This window comes from Vanessa tameamea, chromosome 19, assembly GCF_037043105.1.
Source record: "Vanessa tameamea isolate UH-Manoa-2023 chromosome 19, ilVanTame1 primary haplotype, whole genome shotgun sequence".
Taxonomy (NCBI): Eukaryota; Metazoa; Arthropoda; class Insecta; order Lepidoptera; family Nymphalidae; genus Vanessa; species Vanessa tameamea.
In genome coordinates this window covers 4,250,394-4,268,813 of record NC_087327.1, presented here as the reverse complement: position 1 = coordinate 4,268,813, position 18,420 = coordinate 4,250,394, and the positions used below count along the sequence as shown (strand labels likewise).

Below are 18,420 nucleotides of genomic sequence, written 5' to 3'. Positions count from 1 at the left end.
ACTGCGCTGGTTTGTCTTTGCCTATTAATAAATCCATAACTCCATTAGTGACAACTAGTGGTCATCTTCCCATTCTCTTTATTAATTATAATTTTTTATAAAATGTGTAAGATTGAAATTAATAAGACACCATTGTTACGATGCTAGAGACATCTAGTGATACAACTGTATCACTACATACAACATACTTTACACTTTGTATTGCCATCTATTACAGATTTTACAAAATATAATATCGTCAATAGAGGGCACTCACACTTCATACTTTTCCTTTGATTGAAATTCTATACTATGATTGGCGAATAATACATAGGTAGATGTAATCCGTCAGAAATTTAACGGGAAATTTAATAACTTTACGCATATTTTGTGAATGTTGCCGCTATATTATATTTTCTATAAATGATATATATGATTATTTTATTATATAATATTAAACTTATCAATAATTTATAAAAAAAATAAAGGTTCATTCATCAATAACGATAGATAATTTTAGTTACTTTTTATTATTGATACTGGTAACACAATATTATTAGCTCGATCGTAATTCGTAAGTTTCTGCTGCTACTACTGTGCAAGTTCACGACAACAAAGTATAATTGTTTGTGTAGTGCATTATAAAATGACCTATATTGCGATCTGTGAAACAATATTGTGATTAAATCGTAAACAAATCTAAAAAGAAAATCGTGAAAAGCGATATGATACTCTCCTTGGCAGTGTTCTAAGATTGTGCTCATATCGTGAAGTTTCATAATAGTGTCACTATGATAAAATCTGAAATGGCTCCAAAACCCGCAAATCAGAAAAGAAGGTATGTATCATAATATTTTGAGTATTTACTTTTGGTGTATTCTATCCTACAACATTCTCAGTATTATACTTATCACCTAACCTTAGATTCTAATTTTCCTGGTACGGACCTGCCAAGTGTCCCTGTTTTAACTTTCTCTGTAATATTCAATATAATTCACTGAAGTTATTCATTATTATTTAAATATATTTCTCCTGGCCTTTAAATGATTGGTTAGGTTAACAATCTTTATAATTATAATATATCTATATAGCGATTAAACTGTTTGTTAGAGACGAATACGTATACGTAACCAACAAAGATAAAAGTTTGTCAGAGGAACAAAAATAAAAATACTGCTCACTAAGAGAACATTTCCATAAAACAAGATTCATAGCAATGTGATGTGTAACTTAAATAATGCTTCTGTATACCAAAATAAGTTAAGCTTTTCATTCTTTACTCATAATTTTTTTCCTGAAATATCGTATTATCCAATATAGTGTATAGGTATTGGATCCTATTCAATAAATAATAAATACCTCTGATGTAGTTACTTTTATAATTACATTAGATTGGTACTCAATTAATAACTTTTCTTTTTAACTTGAAATCTTATAGTACCTAGAAATACACAATCATATTGCAATAATACATTTTATATAACTGATTAGTTAGTTTAGTGGTTAGCATATAATGCTAAAGATCTTCAAGTCTTTGGTTCATGTTGGCAGTGTTGCTATGCGAGTACACAGAATCTGTGCCTCTCCAGTTTTGTTCGGTGGCTGGCCCATTAAACTATGAGCAAGGAATAGATGGGTCATATAGATAGGATAGTCCTATATATGTGGCAACTGGCAACCCAAATTGAAACCAGTCTGAAGGACATTACACTTTATATAAAAGCGTTTATTTGTCTATGGTTGTCAAATAAAACTTTTAGAAAGTCGTGACTTCTTCTTGATCATTGGTTTTAAAATATAACATTTGCATTATAAATAAATCTGTCTAAGAGCATATACCAATTAATAAATTTATATCATTTCCAAAACTGAAATAAGATTTTTGGTAATGTAATTATATATAATAAACAAATTATTGAATAAACATAAATAAAAAATAGTGATATTATATAATATATAAGTAGAAATAATATCACAAACAATTTTTATCCATAAATATATTCTCTCAAAATTTCCTGTTATTCAGCAAGAACAGGATGTTAATAATATAGACATAATTTTTTATACATATAGGTATATGAAATCAATCAACTTCACACTTACACTTTACACTTAATTTGAATAAATTACTTTTAAAACAAAATCATATCTACATAACACCTGAAACAAGAACAAAATTAATTTACGAAAGATTAAGGTAGAGAAAAAAGAACCATAGAGTAATAAAACTATAACAGTTCTAGGGAGCTTTAAGCAGTTTTAATATAGAATGCATTTCCAAAAGAATTCTAATGAAAAATCGTTTATAAAATATTATTACAATATTTTAAAGTCTTCCTTATAATTGTTAAACAAACTGGTAAATGGGCCATCTGATAGTGTGTGGACCCCACTACCATTAAAATTTAACATGTAAGAGACATTAAGTATTCATTGCATTGTCAATGTTCCACCAATCATGGGACTTAAGATGTTATATCCCTTGTGGCTGTTACACTGATTCGCTCAACCTTTAAACCAGAAAACTACAATACTATGTATTGATATTTTCCACCAAGTTTTATATACTCCAATAAGTTTAACACCCTTGTAATATCCTCTGACTGTTCACATAAACATCATAAGGTTACTAAAATCAATTGTACCAGTTGACGAGCTAATTTAAAACAACATATTTTTATTTTCACATTGAAACACCATTTTGAATATGGAATTATTGTAAAGTGATATTCAATATGTTTCCAACTTAGCTAGTCTAGGCTTAGATGTATATTTGAATTACATAAAAATTTAACAATGAAACCACATTATAAAATCAAATATAATAATTTAAAACTGATATATCTGTACATGGTCTTAAAATATGCATTAATTATTATTAAACCACTTAAATATTTTGTGTAATTTTTTATATCGCCTCTATCTTCATCATGACTTGATATGTTTTATTTTTAATTTGTTTTAATAAAAATAATTATTTATATAGCGTTTGTTGAATTTGCTTTCTACGTAAATACAAACCGTGTAATGATAATTTCTTAAGATATTTCTTTCCAAGAATACTAGCAGCTAGTGATAACTTTTTCCTGTTATGTGTATTTATGGTTCAAATGATCTTATAATATTATAATTAAAATTCGGAAGTATGAATATAATATTGATGCAACTAATTGACAATTCACTTGATAAACAAATATTTGGTATTTAAAAGATTAGATAAGTGTGATATATGTATATTTATGGACCTTTGCTGACGTTTTTCTACTTTAACTAATTGACTGTTTGACGTTTATATTGATTATTTAAATACATCCATTGTTTTCGGAAATATTGATATATTGATATATCCCAAAACAATGGGCCATGGAAATTTGTTCACTTTACAAATATATAGATAAAAACTTATCTTGAAATTTATTTTTTTCTTTATTAATTTTGACTCAACCCAATAAGCCAAAAATTATCCTATTTAAGTAACTTAATCTATACGCCTATTATAATATTATAAATGTCTAAAATTATATTGTTTGCTTGTATGTATGGTTAATATCCGGAATGAATGATTGAATGAATGAATAATTGAATTCAAAAATTTTAGTAGAAAGCTTCATTATTCCTGAGTGCAATAAGCAATAAGGTATAAATTATATATGTATATCATATAATTTTCTTTATTACTAAATTTTACCTGTGTGAAGTTGAGGCGAGTCTCTACTAATAAATTAAATAAATGCTAATTAGAATATTGCATATAATTATAAGACTGAGAATTGATTGATTTGCCCTGCACTTTGAGCAGCTTCTGCTGTAACGAGATTATACATAATATATATATTTGTACATTAATGTCCTAAACTCCACGTAATTCCCACATAGCAGTGCATTCATTTTAATGTTTTTTTTATAATCTATACAAATATCGCTGATACATTTTGATTATATTATATTTATTATCGCAATAAAGTAATTACGTTAAAAGTATTTTCAATCGTCGATTCTGACATAAGCGCATATATGTACATTGATCATTTGGTTTTATTCATTAATTATGTGAGAAAATATGTATAAACTATCAAGATTAATCCATTGAAAATTGAGACAGTTAATTTTCTTATTATTAGATATCATTCGATATTCTTCCACCCAACAGTAATACTTAGTATTGTTGTGTTCCACTTCCGGTTTGAAACGTAAGAGAGTGCGTGTAACTACAGGCACAAGGGACATAACATATTCGTTCCCAATTTTGGTAGAGCATCGGCGATATGCGGAATAGTCAACATTTATTACAGCGTCAATATCTTTGGGCGGCAGTGACGATTAGCCACCAGGTTGCCCACTTGCCCGTCCTCGTACATATATCTTTAAAAAAAATAATCCAATATCAATGATTGCTGTCCTGCCAGCACCAATAATATACGTAACGTTGTAATTTTGTATATTTTTGTATTTAATATACGTTTAATTTATATTATGAGATAATGATTATTATATTTTAAGTTTAATTATATTATAGCGGAGATTTTTGTAGTTAAATGCCGTCATCATTTTAACTAATAATGTGCGGGGATTTACAAATTTCGTAATTAAGTCGTCATAAGTTTTCATCCTGAATTTGTTCATTAAGTAAATATTGGTTGGATACTGAGAAATCACAGATTCTATCATCATACGATTTATTATTTATGTGATATTTTTTATCTGTTATTTGCTTTCATGCAATACTTAGCTCAAAACTTTGTTACCATCAAACTTTTTCATTGTTATGATGTAATAAATTGTTCACCTAAGTATTAGAAGTTTAGAAACGAAATATCCAGTAACGATATTTTAAATAGTTATCATGTGTTATTTGTATTATTTATCTATGAATATATATTAATTTAAAAACAAATTTTACAAGCCCGTCTGGTTAAGGTACCACCCACTCATTAGATATTCTACCGCCAAACAGCAATACTCGGTATTGTTGTGTTATGGTTTGAAGGGTGAGTGAATCAGTGTAACTACAGGCACAAGGGACATAACATCTTAGTTCAAAGTTCAATCAAGGTTGGTAATGCATTGGCGATGTAAGGAATGATTAATATTTCTTACAGCCCCATTGTCTATTTGTTCGTCCCCCAACCTATAAGTACCCTAAAAAAAAAAGTTTAAGGAAAAACATTTTTTTTCATAATGTCTCGTAAACACTGGTGGTAGGACTACATGCAGGCCAGACTGCGGGGTGATTAACATTCATACATCAGTTATTACACAGACAAACATTGTATTGTTAGGGTCTCTTTTGAATTATTAGTAATCCAGTGTAATTACAGGCAGAAGGGCCATTGCATCTTTAATCTCGAAGTTAACGCAACGATAATGTAGTTTAATAATATATTATTAAATTATTTATTTGAGGCAGGTAGACAAGCAAATGAGTCATCTAATGGTAAGAGGTGACCTTCGCAGGTAGATGACACTCCAATGGGCTCTCTAAAGAGTATAAAACCCCTTACGTCACCAACCACGGGACTTAAGATATCACTTGGGCCTGTTCAATTGTCCATATTGATGTATATAAGATACAATTTTCCCTACATTTGTCTATTTATAAATACGAAAGGTTGGTGTCCTAATACTAATACGTCTGACATCCACTGATCGTATACCGGTGAAACCATTTTGTCAACAAGAATGCTACTCTCTGAAAATAACATCATACCGCGCGTTGAAAAAATATTCTAAATGTTTACACTAGTAGACATGAGTTCAACAGCTAATCGTCAAATTATTTTTAAAAGAATTAAAAATATGCTACTACTACTGAATATCGACTACGTTTTTCTTAAAAAAATATAGAACAGCAAAAAAAGTGTCAATTTCTTTAAATTTAGTCAGTATAATGTCGTGTGATTCGCGAAGAGTATAATAGAGTTACTGCATTTCAAGGCATGGGTGCCACAAGAGTCGAATAACTTAAGTGCGTCCGTGAATGAAGAAGGTACACGACTCAACCACCTGTGTGGTGGCAGTGAACTAAACCAACAGCAAAAATATTTCCAAGCATGGTTGGCATCGAGTGATCGTAAAACCCTAAACAGTTGCTCAACGTGGACAAAACCATTTTTTCAGATATTATACGGCGACCCTAAATAAATGAAATAACGCTAAACGACCGATGTACCTACTGGTATAAAATTCATATTCTTATTTCTCTGCTCCAAAATGAAGCAATATACTTAAGGGTGTTGTATTTTTAAATTGGAGCAAAATTTCCATATACTTACGACCTTCATTTTTCATCAACATAATACCTTAAAATAATTATCAGTGCTATCGTTGCTGGCGAAAATATTGACCAGTTTGAAAAATTTCCGTGAAAATTAACGATTTGTTCCTAGGTTATTAGTTGGAACTTTATATAATAAGTAACTATTGTTGACACTTGTTTGAAGGCTTCTGATACATAGAATCACCAACACACAATAGATGGAATTACTTGAAGTTATCCTCTACAGCACAAGTTACAAGTTGTTCTCTAACATAATTTGAATTATAATTCAATTCCTCATCCAAAAATGTATTCATCGTTCGTTATATTTGTCTAGATAAGGCCATTCACACTGCATAAAAAATGTAGCTAATACAAAAAAATCCTGCTTTATACATACAAATGCGATTACGGAAAAGTAAATAACACTTACAACTCATTGTTACATAATTGTCAGTTTTCTAGCCAATGCTAATTCGGGTCAATGAAAATAGCTTCAGGGAGCACTCGAATGGCAGCTAGTTATCTTGGACTGGAATTTTCCTTATAATAAACTTGTGCTCTTTGAATACTTGATTGAGCACTTCTGGTTCCATCTTGGGTTATTAACTTGTCAAATGATTCATTAATTACTATAAAGGTAAAAAGTTTTATTTCTTCGTTCATATTATAACGGTAGGTATTTTGAACGGTAATTATTATATACTTAAGTCTGAATTAGTAACTGGAGGAAACCGATCTAAATCCATGAGATCCACCAACTATGCCTTGCCAATTCGTCTAAAGCTTTCTCAACTTCGCGAAGAGTGAAAGCCAAAGGACTCACATATCCATTGCCTGGATCTCATAAACTAGTTTAACCACTGTCTTAAAAACATTTTAAAATTATTTTTAATACTTTTTTTTTAGCGAAAAGTTTACCCCTTTTTTTATAATAAACACTAACTCAAATCCAATTTTTAAAAAGTATATATAAACAATTTCGTATCTTTGTAAATTAGTATTTGATTGTTGTCCCAAAACATTACCAGTAGTCGTCGAAACAAATTATTATTAACATGAATTGTCACAAGAATTATCTTACATATACACGAAGCGGACTTTGAACTACAAATTAGAATCAAGTAGCTTACGATTCCGCCGTTCGGAGACGTGATAATCATTTGTTACTTGAACTGTTTGATAAATGGCATCGGAACTGCAATTTTCTTACATAATCATTATTTAGAGTGAAATAATAAAATATTTGTAACTTTTTGTCAATGATATCTATACTAATATAAATGCAAAAGCTATTCTGTCTGTTGCCTCTTCACGATTGAACCGCTAGACCGATTTAGATGAAATTTGGTACGGAGATAGTGTTAGTCCCAGGAAAATACATAATACTTTTTTAATTCACCCCTCAAGCAGATAAAATGGCGGGAAGTTTGTGCGCTATAGGTAATTTTTTTATAAATTTCGCCTCAAGACAAACATCAATTAGCGTTTTTGTATTAATTGAACTAAGTACGTCCTAAGCTTAATACTTCTAACTTAAATAATAAATATTTTGTAATTTATTTATACTTTTGACAAAACGCTTCCACGTATTTAAATAAAATTTACTTAAATGGGTTACAGTGCAACCGGCCACGAAGATAAGAATCGAACAAGCTACACGTGGAATATTAAAATATTGAAAAATACTTCGTAGAAAGTCGAAGTCCACGGAATTAAATGTACCACTAAATTCCACTTACACAACAACTGTAAGGCCATTACCATATAACATCGAAATCTTCATAAGCGTAGTATTATATTATTAAACCGGAGTGCAACGAACTCGGGAAACTTTTGGATGTTATATACGTTAGGTACAATAATTTAACAACACTATAAATTACAACCTTCATCATCAAATATGCAACATATTAACATACTAGAAATGACTGTATCCGTTCTTTTCGACAAAAATAATAGGAAACTTCCAAATCAATCTATTTAGTTTATGCGTGAAACCTGAAAAAACAAAACATACTTCATTATTATATTAGGATGACACCAGTGACTTACAATCAGAATTCATTTAAATGCTAACTAATATAGTTACAAAGTACATCTACAGATACGTCGTAACAATAAAAAATAAATAAATAATTGAATACAAAGTTAACCAAATGAAAATATACGTCTTATTTTCTTAAAAGAATTAACGGAAAATTTAATGGAGATTCTTTTCTTATCCTTGTCACTCTTGGCAGAAACTTAATTAACCTATTCACTGTACTCTAAACTATGTAGTTTTGGACATCATAATTTTTTTGTGTTCGAGGATTTTGTCCGAGAGTTGTACTAATATATTAGATCTTGTTTTTGTAAAAATGTGATGTGTGGCTTTGTGAGATATTCTATTTTATAGTAATGCCAGACCCTATACGTAACCTTTTAGAGTTCCAGGTTAGTATACGGGTCAAGTTTTACTCTCTTATTCGATGGCAAACTTCCAAATCGCTAGTTTATAGTCTAATTGTTGGTTTAACAGCTTAAGAATAGCTTTTCTGGACGTTTCGAGTTTTAAATTTATGAATTATTATATCATGATATAAATTTATGATAATATTGATTTATTCAGTAAGCAAAGCGATAACTTAATAATTTGTGATTTAATGTGAACTAAAATTTTCCAAATGAATGCTTTAAACTCAAGAAACACAAAGTAAGTGATTTTAAAACAGCATGAGAAGTAACACTTGATAGAGAATCTTCAATATCGGACCATTTTTATTTAAATTGCAGTATCTTTAGAATATTCTAGAAATTCTATACGAACTAGTAACTATATAGACTAAACAAAATAATATGAAAGATTTTCCTCCTTCCTCTAGCGAATTCTTCCAAAGTATATAATATTCACTATAAATACATCAGCTTACTCTTGAAATGTTTCGGGTATTTAAACTACATTTTTAATGATCGTTTATTTTATTTTCACTTTCCAGAACATGAGATACGTTCAGACGTATTTTGGTATTTATTGACGTACTTTGTCTGTGACACGTGAGACCGGATTTAAATCTGTTATCGCATTTTTGAATAAAATGATATTGCACAATCATTATACATATAGTAAACAGAGATCTTTCTAAGACTTTGTCAATAAATATTTGATTTAAGCCTAATTTCTATTTTACCCGAGATCCACACTGGTAGAGTTACGCAAATAACGGTAATTCATTCTAAGAATTATAATTCACAATCGGCGATCACTTTTGGGGATATGGACATTTTGTAAGACGGTCTTTAAAATTTGAAAAAAATAACACTTGTAAGATAAGTTAGTAGTTGTGTTGCTACATGTAAAATTGTAAAAATAAATATCGGAAGGAAGTGGGGTAAATGGGATATGTATGTGTATGTATATCTTATTATTATTAACAACTCTTTGCGTTACCAATGCGTAATTAACCAATATAAACTAAGACTTTATATCCGATTTACCTGTGATATAATTACACTTGCTCACTCACCCTTCACACCGGAACACAACAATTTAAAGTATTGTTGTTTATGGATTTTTACGTGTACTTCTCATTGGAACAGATTATGTACTTTGATTATTAATATCTTTAGATAGACTATCAAAGGTGAGAACGCATCGAAAAAATAGTGGCCATCTGTTGGCCACTAATTACACGCACACTAGTAAAGTAGTATGACGTCTAGCGAGTGTCAAGCATAGCTATCACAAAACCAAGACAGAAAAGTTGGCTCGTTTGTTTTAGTTCTTTTGCAGTGCGACACTCTTTATCTATTACATTACATTAGCAGCCTGTAAATTTCCCACTGCTGGGCTAAGGCCTCCTCTCCCTTTGAGGAGAAGGTTTGGAAGATATTCCACCATGCTGCTGCAATGCGGGTTGGTGGAATACACATGTGGCAGAATTTCGTTGAAATTAGACACACGCAAGTTTCCTCACGATGTTTTCCTTCACCGCCGAATACGAGATGAATTATAAACACAAATTAAGCACATGAAAATTCAGTGGTGCCTGCCTGGGTTTGAACCCGAAATCATCGGTTAAGGTGCACGCGTTCTAACCACTAGGCCGTCTCGGCTCTCACTCTATCTATACATATAATTAATCTAACATCATAAAAATGAGTCGAAAAAATTGATAAGAGTTTTATAAAAATAATTTATTTAAATATTCGTAAAACATATGTTATATTTTTATTTACACAGTCTTCATAAATAACAGAGTCCTAATTAAAATACAACCTTTGTGCTCTAATAAAAAAAACTTGTTACACAAACAAAATATAAGAAAACAAATCGACTAGTATTCATTGATACTCGTCGTCCTTGGTGTCAAAGTAATCTAACCATACGTGACAATATTTTAATTATACTCATATTCTAGAGCATAATATTATGTCACTAGAAAACAATAACAAGAAAATATTATATAACCAATGAATTAACCTTATATCAAATCAATATCTATCGCTATTGACCATATTATTCACTGAGCCCTGCTATTTCCGAATCATGAATTGTCTTTTGTATTATATTTTAAGCTATATTATTGAATGAATTACTATATTTAATTATTTAAAAAAAATCATTTTATCAATAATATAAAATTATTCCATGAATAAAATTAATTAAATATTACTGCGCCACAATCGCATCGCTCCAATCAATTTAAAATTGCTGTAACAACTTAAACTTTATATTTATAGCTACAAGGTTGATATTAGAATGAACAAAAAAACGGGTTGATTACCTACCATATGTAACTTGTTTGTGTAAACTGAGGGCAGATTACGCCTTATTATTAACCCTCTTAGCCAATCGATTAATAAAAAATCTTCCTTAATTCTCACCTATGTTATTTAAGGATAACCGGGGAGACTGCATAGTATGTCAGTTAGTCAAATTATTATTTTGTAAAATAAATGAAAATTCGTATTTAAAATTAAATTAAAAAATTAAAAGTATGGATTAATTTTAAGCTGAACGTAAAAACATTTTAAAATATATGGTTCAAACATGCTGTTTAAACGATTCTGCGTGTAATTGTGCGTCCAATGAAATTAGGTTAACTGTCTACTAAAAAGAGATAACGACGCGAGACTGCAAGTTAATATGCAGTTTTGGGAGACCCAGTGCCACGTTGGTAGATCAAATAAATCATTTCTATGACTATATAAAAATATTTTTATTTATACAAAGTTATTTGAAAATTCGTTTAGTAAGCCTAAGTTAATATATATTTATCACAGAAAAAATTTAAAACGAAATATTGAATATTAACGTGTTCATGATTAGCTCGTGCGAAGTTTAATAAAAAAAAACTTTAATTATTTTGGTAATACAAAAAAGCTAACGGCAAGCAAAATATTATTGCAATTAATATTAGGCATTAGAAGCAAAATAAACGTAGACAGTAGAGTTCAGTAGCCTTTACGAATTTAAATGAACACAAGCAATCCGACATGTTTTTATGCGCCTTCGTCGTCGACATTGCGTACGCCATCTTTAGTAACTTGTCTCTTAATTACAAGTTCGTTACCAGTGTGTGACATTTTATCATCTCGTGATAACTGCACATTTAACCTTATCTCATCTGCTCATTACCTTTTAGAAAATAATGTTATCTTCTTTCAAATTAACCATATACCACTTAACTGGATCCCTTGATAATTGTCTTTTAATACTTTTTTTATTATAGTTTTTCGTCATGTCACCACGGCTCAGATTATTTTATTTAAGTTACGTGCGATGAAGATGACATTAGGGAGATTGATCGGTACAGACAGGGTCACACAAAATTAAGTCTGTCATAATAGAAGTAGTTTCAATGTGAACCCGTAACCTGAAACAAGAATAACTTAAATAGTTGAAAATAATAAATTGTTCGTATAATATAATACTGGTATGAAGAGAACAACAATAAAACTATTTACAGTTTAATTTTTGATAGTTAATACCTATAAGATCTATTTGTTTCTTTTGGTCGTGTCATATTTTGTATATAAGGAACTAGGAGGCTAATTCTACTAATAAAATGTAATTTTACGTAATCGAATCGAAACTTAATTGTTTTCCATTATCCGTTTTCTTATTCAGCAATCCATCAATCATTATTCATAAATTTTCTTATTTTCTTAGTCATAAATCCACAACAGCGCGATTTTTAAGACATTTTCTGCCTCGCACAAGCACTCTGTGGAACCAGCTTTTGCCGGCGGTTTTTCCGAACCGATACGACTTGGGAACCTTCAAGAAAAGAGCGTACTCTTTCCTGAAAGGTCGGCAACGCACCTTCAAGCCCCCCGGTGTTGCAGATGTCCATGGGCGGTTGTAGTCACTTTCCATCAGGTGAGCCTCCTGCTCGTTTGCCACCTGTAACATGAAAAAAAAAATCTATTAACAAAACTACCCAGTTACCCAGGTACTTTACTTTCAGGTAAATTACCCAGGTACCCATATATAATAGGAAATGTATCGTAACTGTTAATAGGTAGGTATACAAATTAATAGGTAGGTTCCCAGCTACGATACAGCTAAGAATTATTTTTGTAAAGAATAGTCATATTTCTTCTACTTTCTTAACTTAGTAGGACTAGCCCCATGTATGTTATTCTATTATAACCACACTTCGATAACGTTGAGAAGAGGCATGCTAAGTGATAATAAGAACGAAGGCCAATTCATTATGAAGGAGTAGTGGAATGTTTACGGGGTCTTAATGAATCAGTTTTACTTAATAGGATGGCAAATCTCTTTTTATTCCTTTACAAATTACACCCAACAACTACCAAACAAAAAAAAAAGAATTTAGTTGGCAAAAGTAAGGTAATGAACTGTTTTCTCTTTGTCTATATACAAGATCCTTACCGTCTGTTAAATTTCCGTCGTGGTATAAAAAGCTGCCGACATATGTGAAAATAGTAATAGCAATTTCACGTTTTTATATAATTGCCCATTTTGTATCGTATGATGTTTATTTTTTATCAGCACCTGATTGATCGGCACGTTATGACGATTCCGATAAACGTTTGATAAAATTTTAATGTAACCATCATATTCACGGTCTAAGTAATTTTAACTATAATTTATTATAAGTAAGAATGTATGTAATTTGTCAGTAAATAAAGTAACTTTTCAATTAAATTTACATACTACTAACGATAGTATTCGCTTTTATTGCCGCACTATAATGTTCCACGTACTACGTCGACCTTGTAAAGATATACTCTGGGCTCCAATAAAACAGAATTATTACTCAAAACACATTGATGAAACGAATATCGTGCATATATTTAATATCCGTCAATGTTATACCCAGACAGGGTCGAAATTAATCAGGAGTTATCAATTTTTGCTACCATGCGAGTTATAGCGGGCGAGATAAGCACATCTTTGCCGCTATCAGTTGCTCGTCGATTATGTAGCCCGATGGACTGTTTTATAATTTCATTTATGACTAAAACAAAGTATTTAGTATGTTGGTGAACGGGGAAAATATCATCCAGCGATGTCCAGTGATCGGTAGCTTCGAGGAAACAGGATGGAATGTGCAGTGTCCGATGTCGAATCAGTGGTCGAGGCAACCAGTGGACAATCAGTGCAATTATGATATTTACAATAGCTTCAGTGATTTATCAGTGCAATGCTACGACAGGAACTACTACCGAGACAGTGTCCCTCAACAGTACTATCCACAAAGAGTGGTGTACACCCAGCCACCGAGTTTTCAAGCAGACTTGCCGTGCCGCCAAAGACAGGAATGGGACTACAATAGCACGTGCTACAATGTAGACGGTCAACCGTGCCAATACACGAATGTCGTCGACTTAGAAGACTTCATGTGAGTCTTGTGATCGCCTGATTAAGACGAAATTCTTCGCATACTAGTCATGACGAAGTAATTTATACACATAATTAATTATAATACTAAGCTTTAAATAGAAAACACTTTCAAATAATGCTTGTGATCGTTATCTTGCTAGTTACTAGGAACTCGAAGAGTAGGTATTCTATATTTTATTTACATATATTTATAGGTTTTGAAGGCCTGTGTTTTCTAACCAGGTAAAACTTGATATTTGATTAATGCATTGCTCCATACAATATTTGACTTTTTTTCGCTGATTCTAATTGTTACCTACTTATAACGCATAACGATTAAATAGACTTATATATCTATTATAAGATGTTACCTACCTATACGAACGCGTTCCGTTTCACGTCAAAATAAAAATCTTTAAATTTATCCGGGTAAAGGTATTTTGAATGAATTTTTTTATGAGTAAAATTCTCTTTAAGGTACTCTCACGTAATTTAGAAGAAAAAATCCACCACAAAGAGCTACTAGATATGGCTACTAGATAATTTATATTTACCTCCAAATATTTTTAAATAAAATTACCGTTACATTAGAATCCGTCCAGTCGTTTACTTCAAACATGCAACACGCAAACTGCATAAATATAGTATTAGTATGATGATGACATATAAAAACTATAACATACGTTTGTAAATAAACTATTTTGTTATAAAAAAAAACATACTTAACCTATGTATTAAAATGTACTATGTACTAAAAGTATATTACTTAAATTATATAATAAACTAATTGTCGCCCGCGTTTCCGCTCGTGTTTTAGCATAGCACATTTCAATCATAGAGCTCCTTTCACCTTATCAGTCTAACTTACTATCAATAAAATTTCCAAATAGTATTTATCCAAATAGATTTTTTATCGAATATTTTTAACATTAATATTTTTATCGCAATATTAATTAAGTCATAAGATTAATTCGTTGATAATATTGTTATTTCTTTTTCGATATCTATAAACGCACTTGAATGTACCATTCATTATATACTCTTGAGTATAATATTGAGTTTTTCTTCTATAAATTCTCAGTAGCAGTTTGGAAGTTGGCTGTTAAACAGTATCGTCCCTCGGAATGCACTTAAATCTGTGGGTGTTCTGGAACTTTCTCTGGTTTAAGAGAGCACTAGAAAAGAAAAGAGAGTACACAGCTGTGTTTGCACCCTCATTTGTCCAATATAAAAACTCCATTGGCTCGTGATTAAGAGGACATCATACTTATGGCGTATGATACGTTACACTCGTAGAGTATTTTTATACCAGAATTTCGACATTTATGAAATGGCTGTATGTTATAAACGAATTCTGAATATTGTTAGAATTTGGTATATTTTCTTGTTCTAATAATACGCTTTAGTTATATCTAACAGTAAAAGGAAACGCCAAAAAGATTAACATATTGATTTCGAGTATTCTAGATTACGTTAGATACGTTAAATCAATAAGAAAAAAGGTCAAGAGAGTTTCTGTAGATTGGTACTAAATTTAGCGATATCACAATCACCAGTAGATTGTCAAAAGTAGTGATAAAAATAAAGATAATTTAATTAAAATAAGAAGTAAGGATTGATAGTAATCCTAACATGTCAAACGTACATTTCAATACATTTTATATTAACAGGGTTATTTATATCAGATTAGTGGTCCCCGTTGTGGTCGTTTGAACTTTTTCTCACTCTTTGAATACTTAGGTATAGATATACCTGTGCTTATATAATTATTTATCAATTATATACATATAAAGGATAAATGAATTGCTTGTATTGAGGTAAACATGTAGATAACACTCGATTAAAAATTTTGGGTATTGTGATCGACGATAAAATAATGAAATCGAGATATATTTCAGTTATATTTTTTGTTAATAAGTTTAAGTTGTTGATACTTTTATTGTACATACTAATTTAAAAAAAAATATAATTCTAAATTTAAAACTTATTAAGCGCTGTATGTATTGAGATATGTCTATTATTAGATATTAAGTTACAATCGGTTTATATATGTAAACATATTATATTGACAAATGAGCATGTAGGTATATGTACCCCTTCCAGATCGCGTGGGGGCTTTGTTACGGCTTCATTTCTAGAATATTTCTGATATTACTAATAACGGCTGGAAGAGCGCCAGACGCCTCATGTTTATCAGCTGATTAAAACCACGTGAGGTTTTCAACTCGCAGACTTGTGATTATTTCCCCCCAGACAGAAAACCGCTAAACCCTCCCGTGATACGTCAAAACAAACTCACAGCTCCAGATACCGCGAGTCAATAATAACGTTTAAGGAAAATTATGTGCTTAGTCCAGTTCGGACGACTGTGTTTGTGTCGATAACTTAATCTGCTCCGTCCGTGCACTAATCGTGTGGAAACAACATAAGCACAGAGCAACCGATAACCTCGCTCCTTACCAGCATGAGGTACGTAACGCGACGTTGATAATACGACCGGCTATTATGTTATCTACGACAAATTCTAACTTACATACTTATGCGTTTATATAATTGATAGTACCACGTTGAAGTCAAGTGATACATATCGTTTTTTTTAAGACTGTGCAGAGTAGACAGTTTTTTTATTTTCAACATTTATAAGTTTGTTCTTTATAAGTTCAATCTTATTTATCAATTCTCCTTATTTACCAACAATATAAGTAACTAATACTTATTAGAATGTTGTGCTTGTTACCTGTGCTAGCTGTGATTACGTTCGGTTGCTTATTAAGGTTTTCATTTTAGTTGACAAAACAGATCAATAAATAAAGAGAGATTTTCCACCACCCATTATTCAATGTTTTCTTTAAGTATGTCTTATATTTATTTTACGTCGTAGGACTTTGTATTTGATAAGACAGCCCATCATATAAATCGTGCTACGCATCATTTGGATTAATTACATTTTAATGACTTAATAATTGAGTTTCATACATAAAACTTAATGATCAAGGAAAACAAGAGATCTTGTTTAGTTTTTTTCTTAAATTTAATAATACGTTATTTTATGAAACGCAAAAACATATACCTACATTGTTGTTTTTATTCGCATGGATTTATTAGACAGCTAGATGGACAACTTGCTAATAAATTGTACCTAATAGTCAATTGACCTTACGTACCTTGATTTATTTACTAAATATATATACATTTGTACTCAGCCAACAAAAATTTGTTACTTTATGCCCCTTGTACCTGTAATTATAAAGGCTTACTCGCCCACTTCAAAGCGGAAGTCAGTATTATTGTTTGGTAGAATTTGTTGTCGGTACCTTTTTTTTTTTTTTTTTTTTTTTTTTTTTTTTTTTTTTTTTTTTTTTTTTTTTTTTTTTTTTTTTTTTTTTTTTTTTTTTAACGAGGAGGAAATGCATTTACGCATGCCGCCCGGTCGGGGGACCGGGACGGGTATGTGGGACTCAACCGGGGCCTAATGCCCCGTGCCAGGGCAGATGCCCTGTCCTACCCACTAAAACCATCCTCGGGTTTCCACCATGCCGCCGAGTGGTGAGGCCACGGGATCGCCAAGGGCATGCAACCGCGACCCCACCAGCGGCAGCCGCCGTAAGGCGGCTGAATATCCATGGAAAGCGCGCCTAGTGCGCGCCTTCCCCCTCATCCTCCATGTGGGAATGTGACGAACTCCCCCGAGTCCGCCACTGGAGGCTGGGCGTCAACGAAGCTGACGCCCTGCGGCGGATAAGATGGTAGGCTCCGCCGCTGACCGCCGGTGTAAAACACCTGGGAGGCTCGACTAGCGAGCCCTCCCACTCCCTCCTAGCCAGCGAGGCCACTCACATGGTCCGCCCTGACGCCGATCAGGGACGTACCAGGAGCGGCCCCGCGGCATCCCTCCCGCCAGTCTTAGCCGTGGCCGACGAGCAAGCTCAAGCCGGCCCCGTTGCCCAGGGTACACCACGAGGAGGTGACTGACATGTACCCCTTGTTGTCGGTACCTGCCCTGGCCTACCCAAATTCATAACCAGCTAATATTTTAAACTTAAGTATGAACTCATTGGTCTGTGACTCCTCTAAAAATCGAATCGAGGCAATGTAACGATATTGAAGTTTTTGGTACAGCTATTCAGTACCAGCTGGAAGTCTGGAAATTGGCAGCGTTTATAGTTCCGTGTCCCAACCACGTATATGTCTGGTCTTGCACCTAAACTTACCCATCGTGTCAGACTTGCCGTCCTACAGCATTATGAGATTAAGGAAATGGTGAGTGCGCTTGCGTTGGGTTGGCTTGCGGCTTGAGATTGGTTACCGTAACCGAAAACGTTCAAGGGAAAATCATCGTGAATAT

The 18,420-nt window shown here is 32.0% G+C and overlaps 1 protein-coding gene across 5 annotated transcripts in view; it reads left to right on the top strand.

Moving 5' to 3' along the window:
• The first annotated feature begins 538 nt into the window (after positions 1–538).
• The window catches only part of LOC113396109 (hypoxia-inducible factor 1-alpha-like), a 92,397-nt gene continuing 74,515 nt past the window's right edge, over positions 539–18,420 (top strand). For 2 of the 5 annotated variants that reach the window (XM_026633917.2, XM_026633916.2), the window contains exon 1: positions 539–817. In XM_026633917.2, coding sequence (XP_026489702.2) covers positions 771–817 — 47 coding nt within the window. In that variant the 5' untranslated portion in view covers positions 539–770. Of the gene's footprint in view, positions 818–13,659; positions 14,095–18,420 lie in introns of those variants that run through there. The other 3 variants (XM_026633914.2, XM_026633918.2, XM_026633915.2) reach the window with 2 other exon arrangements.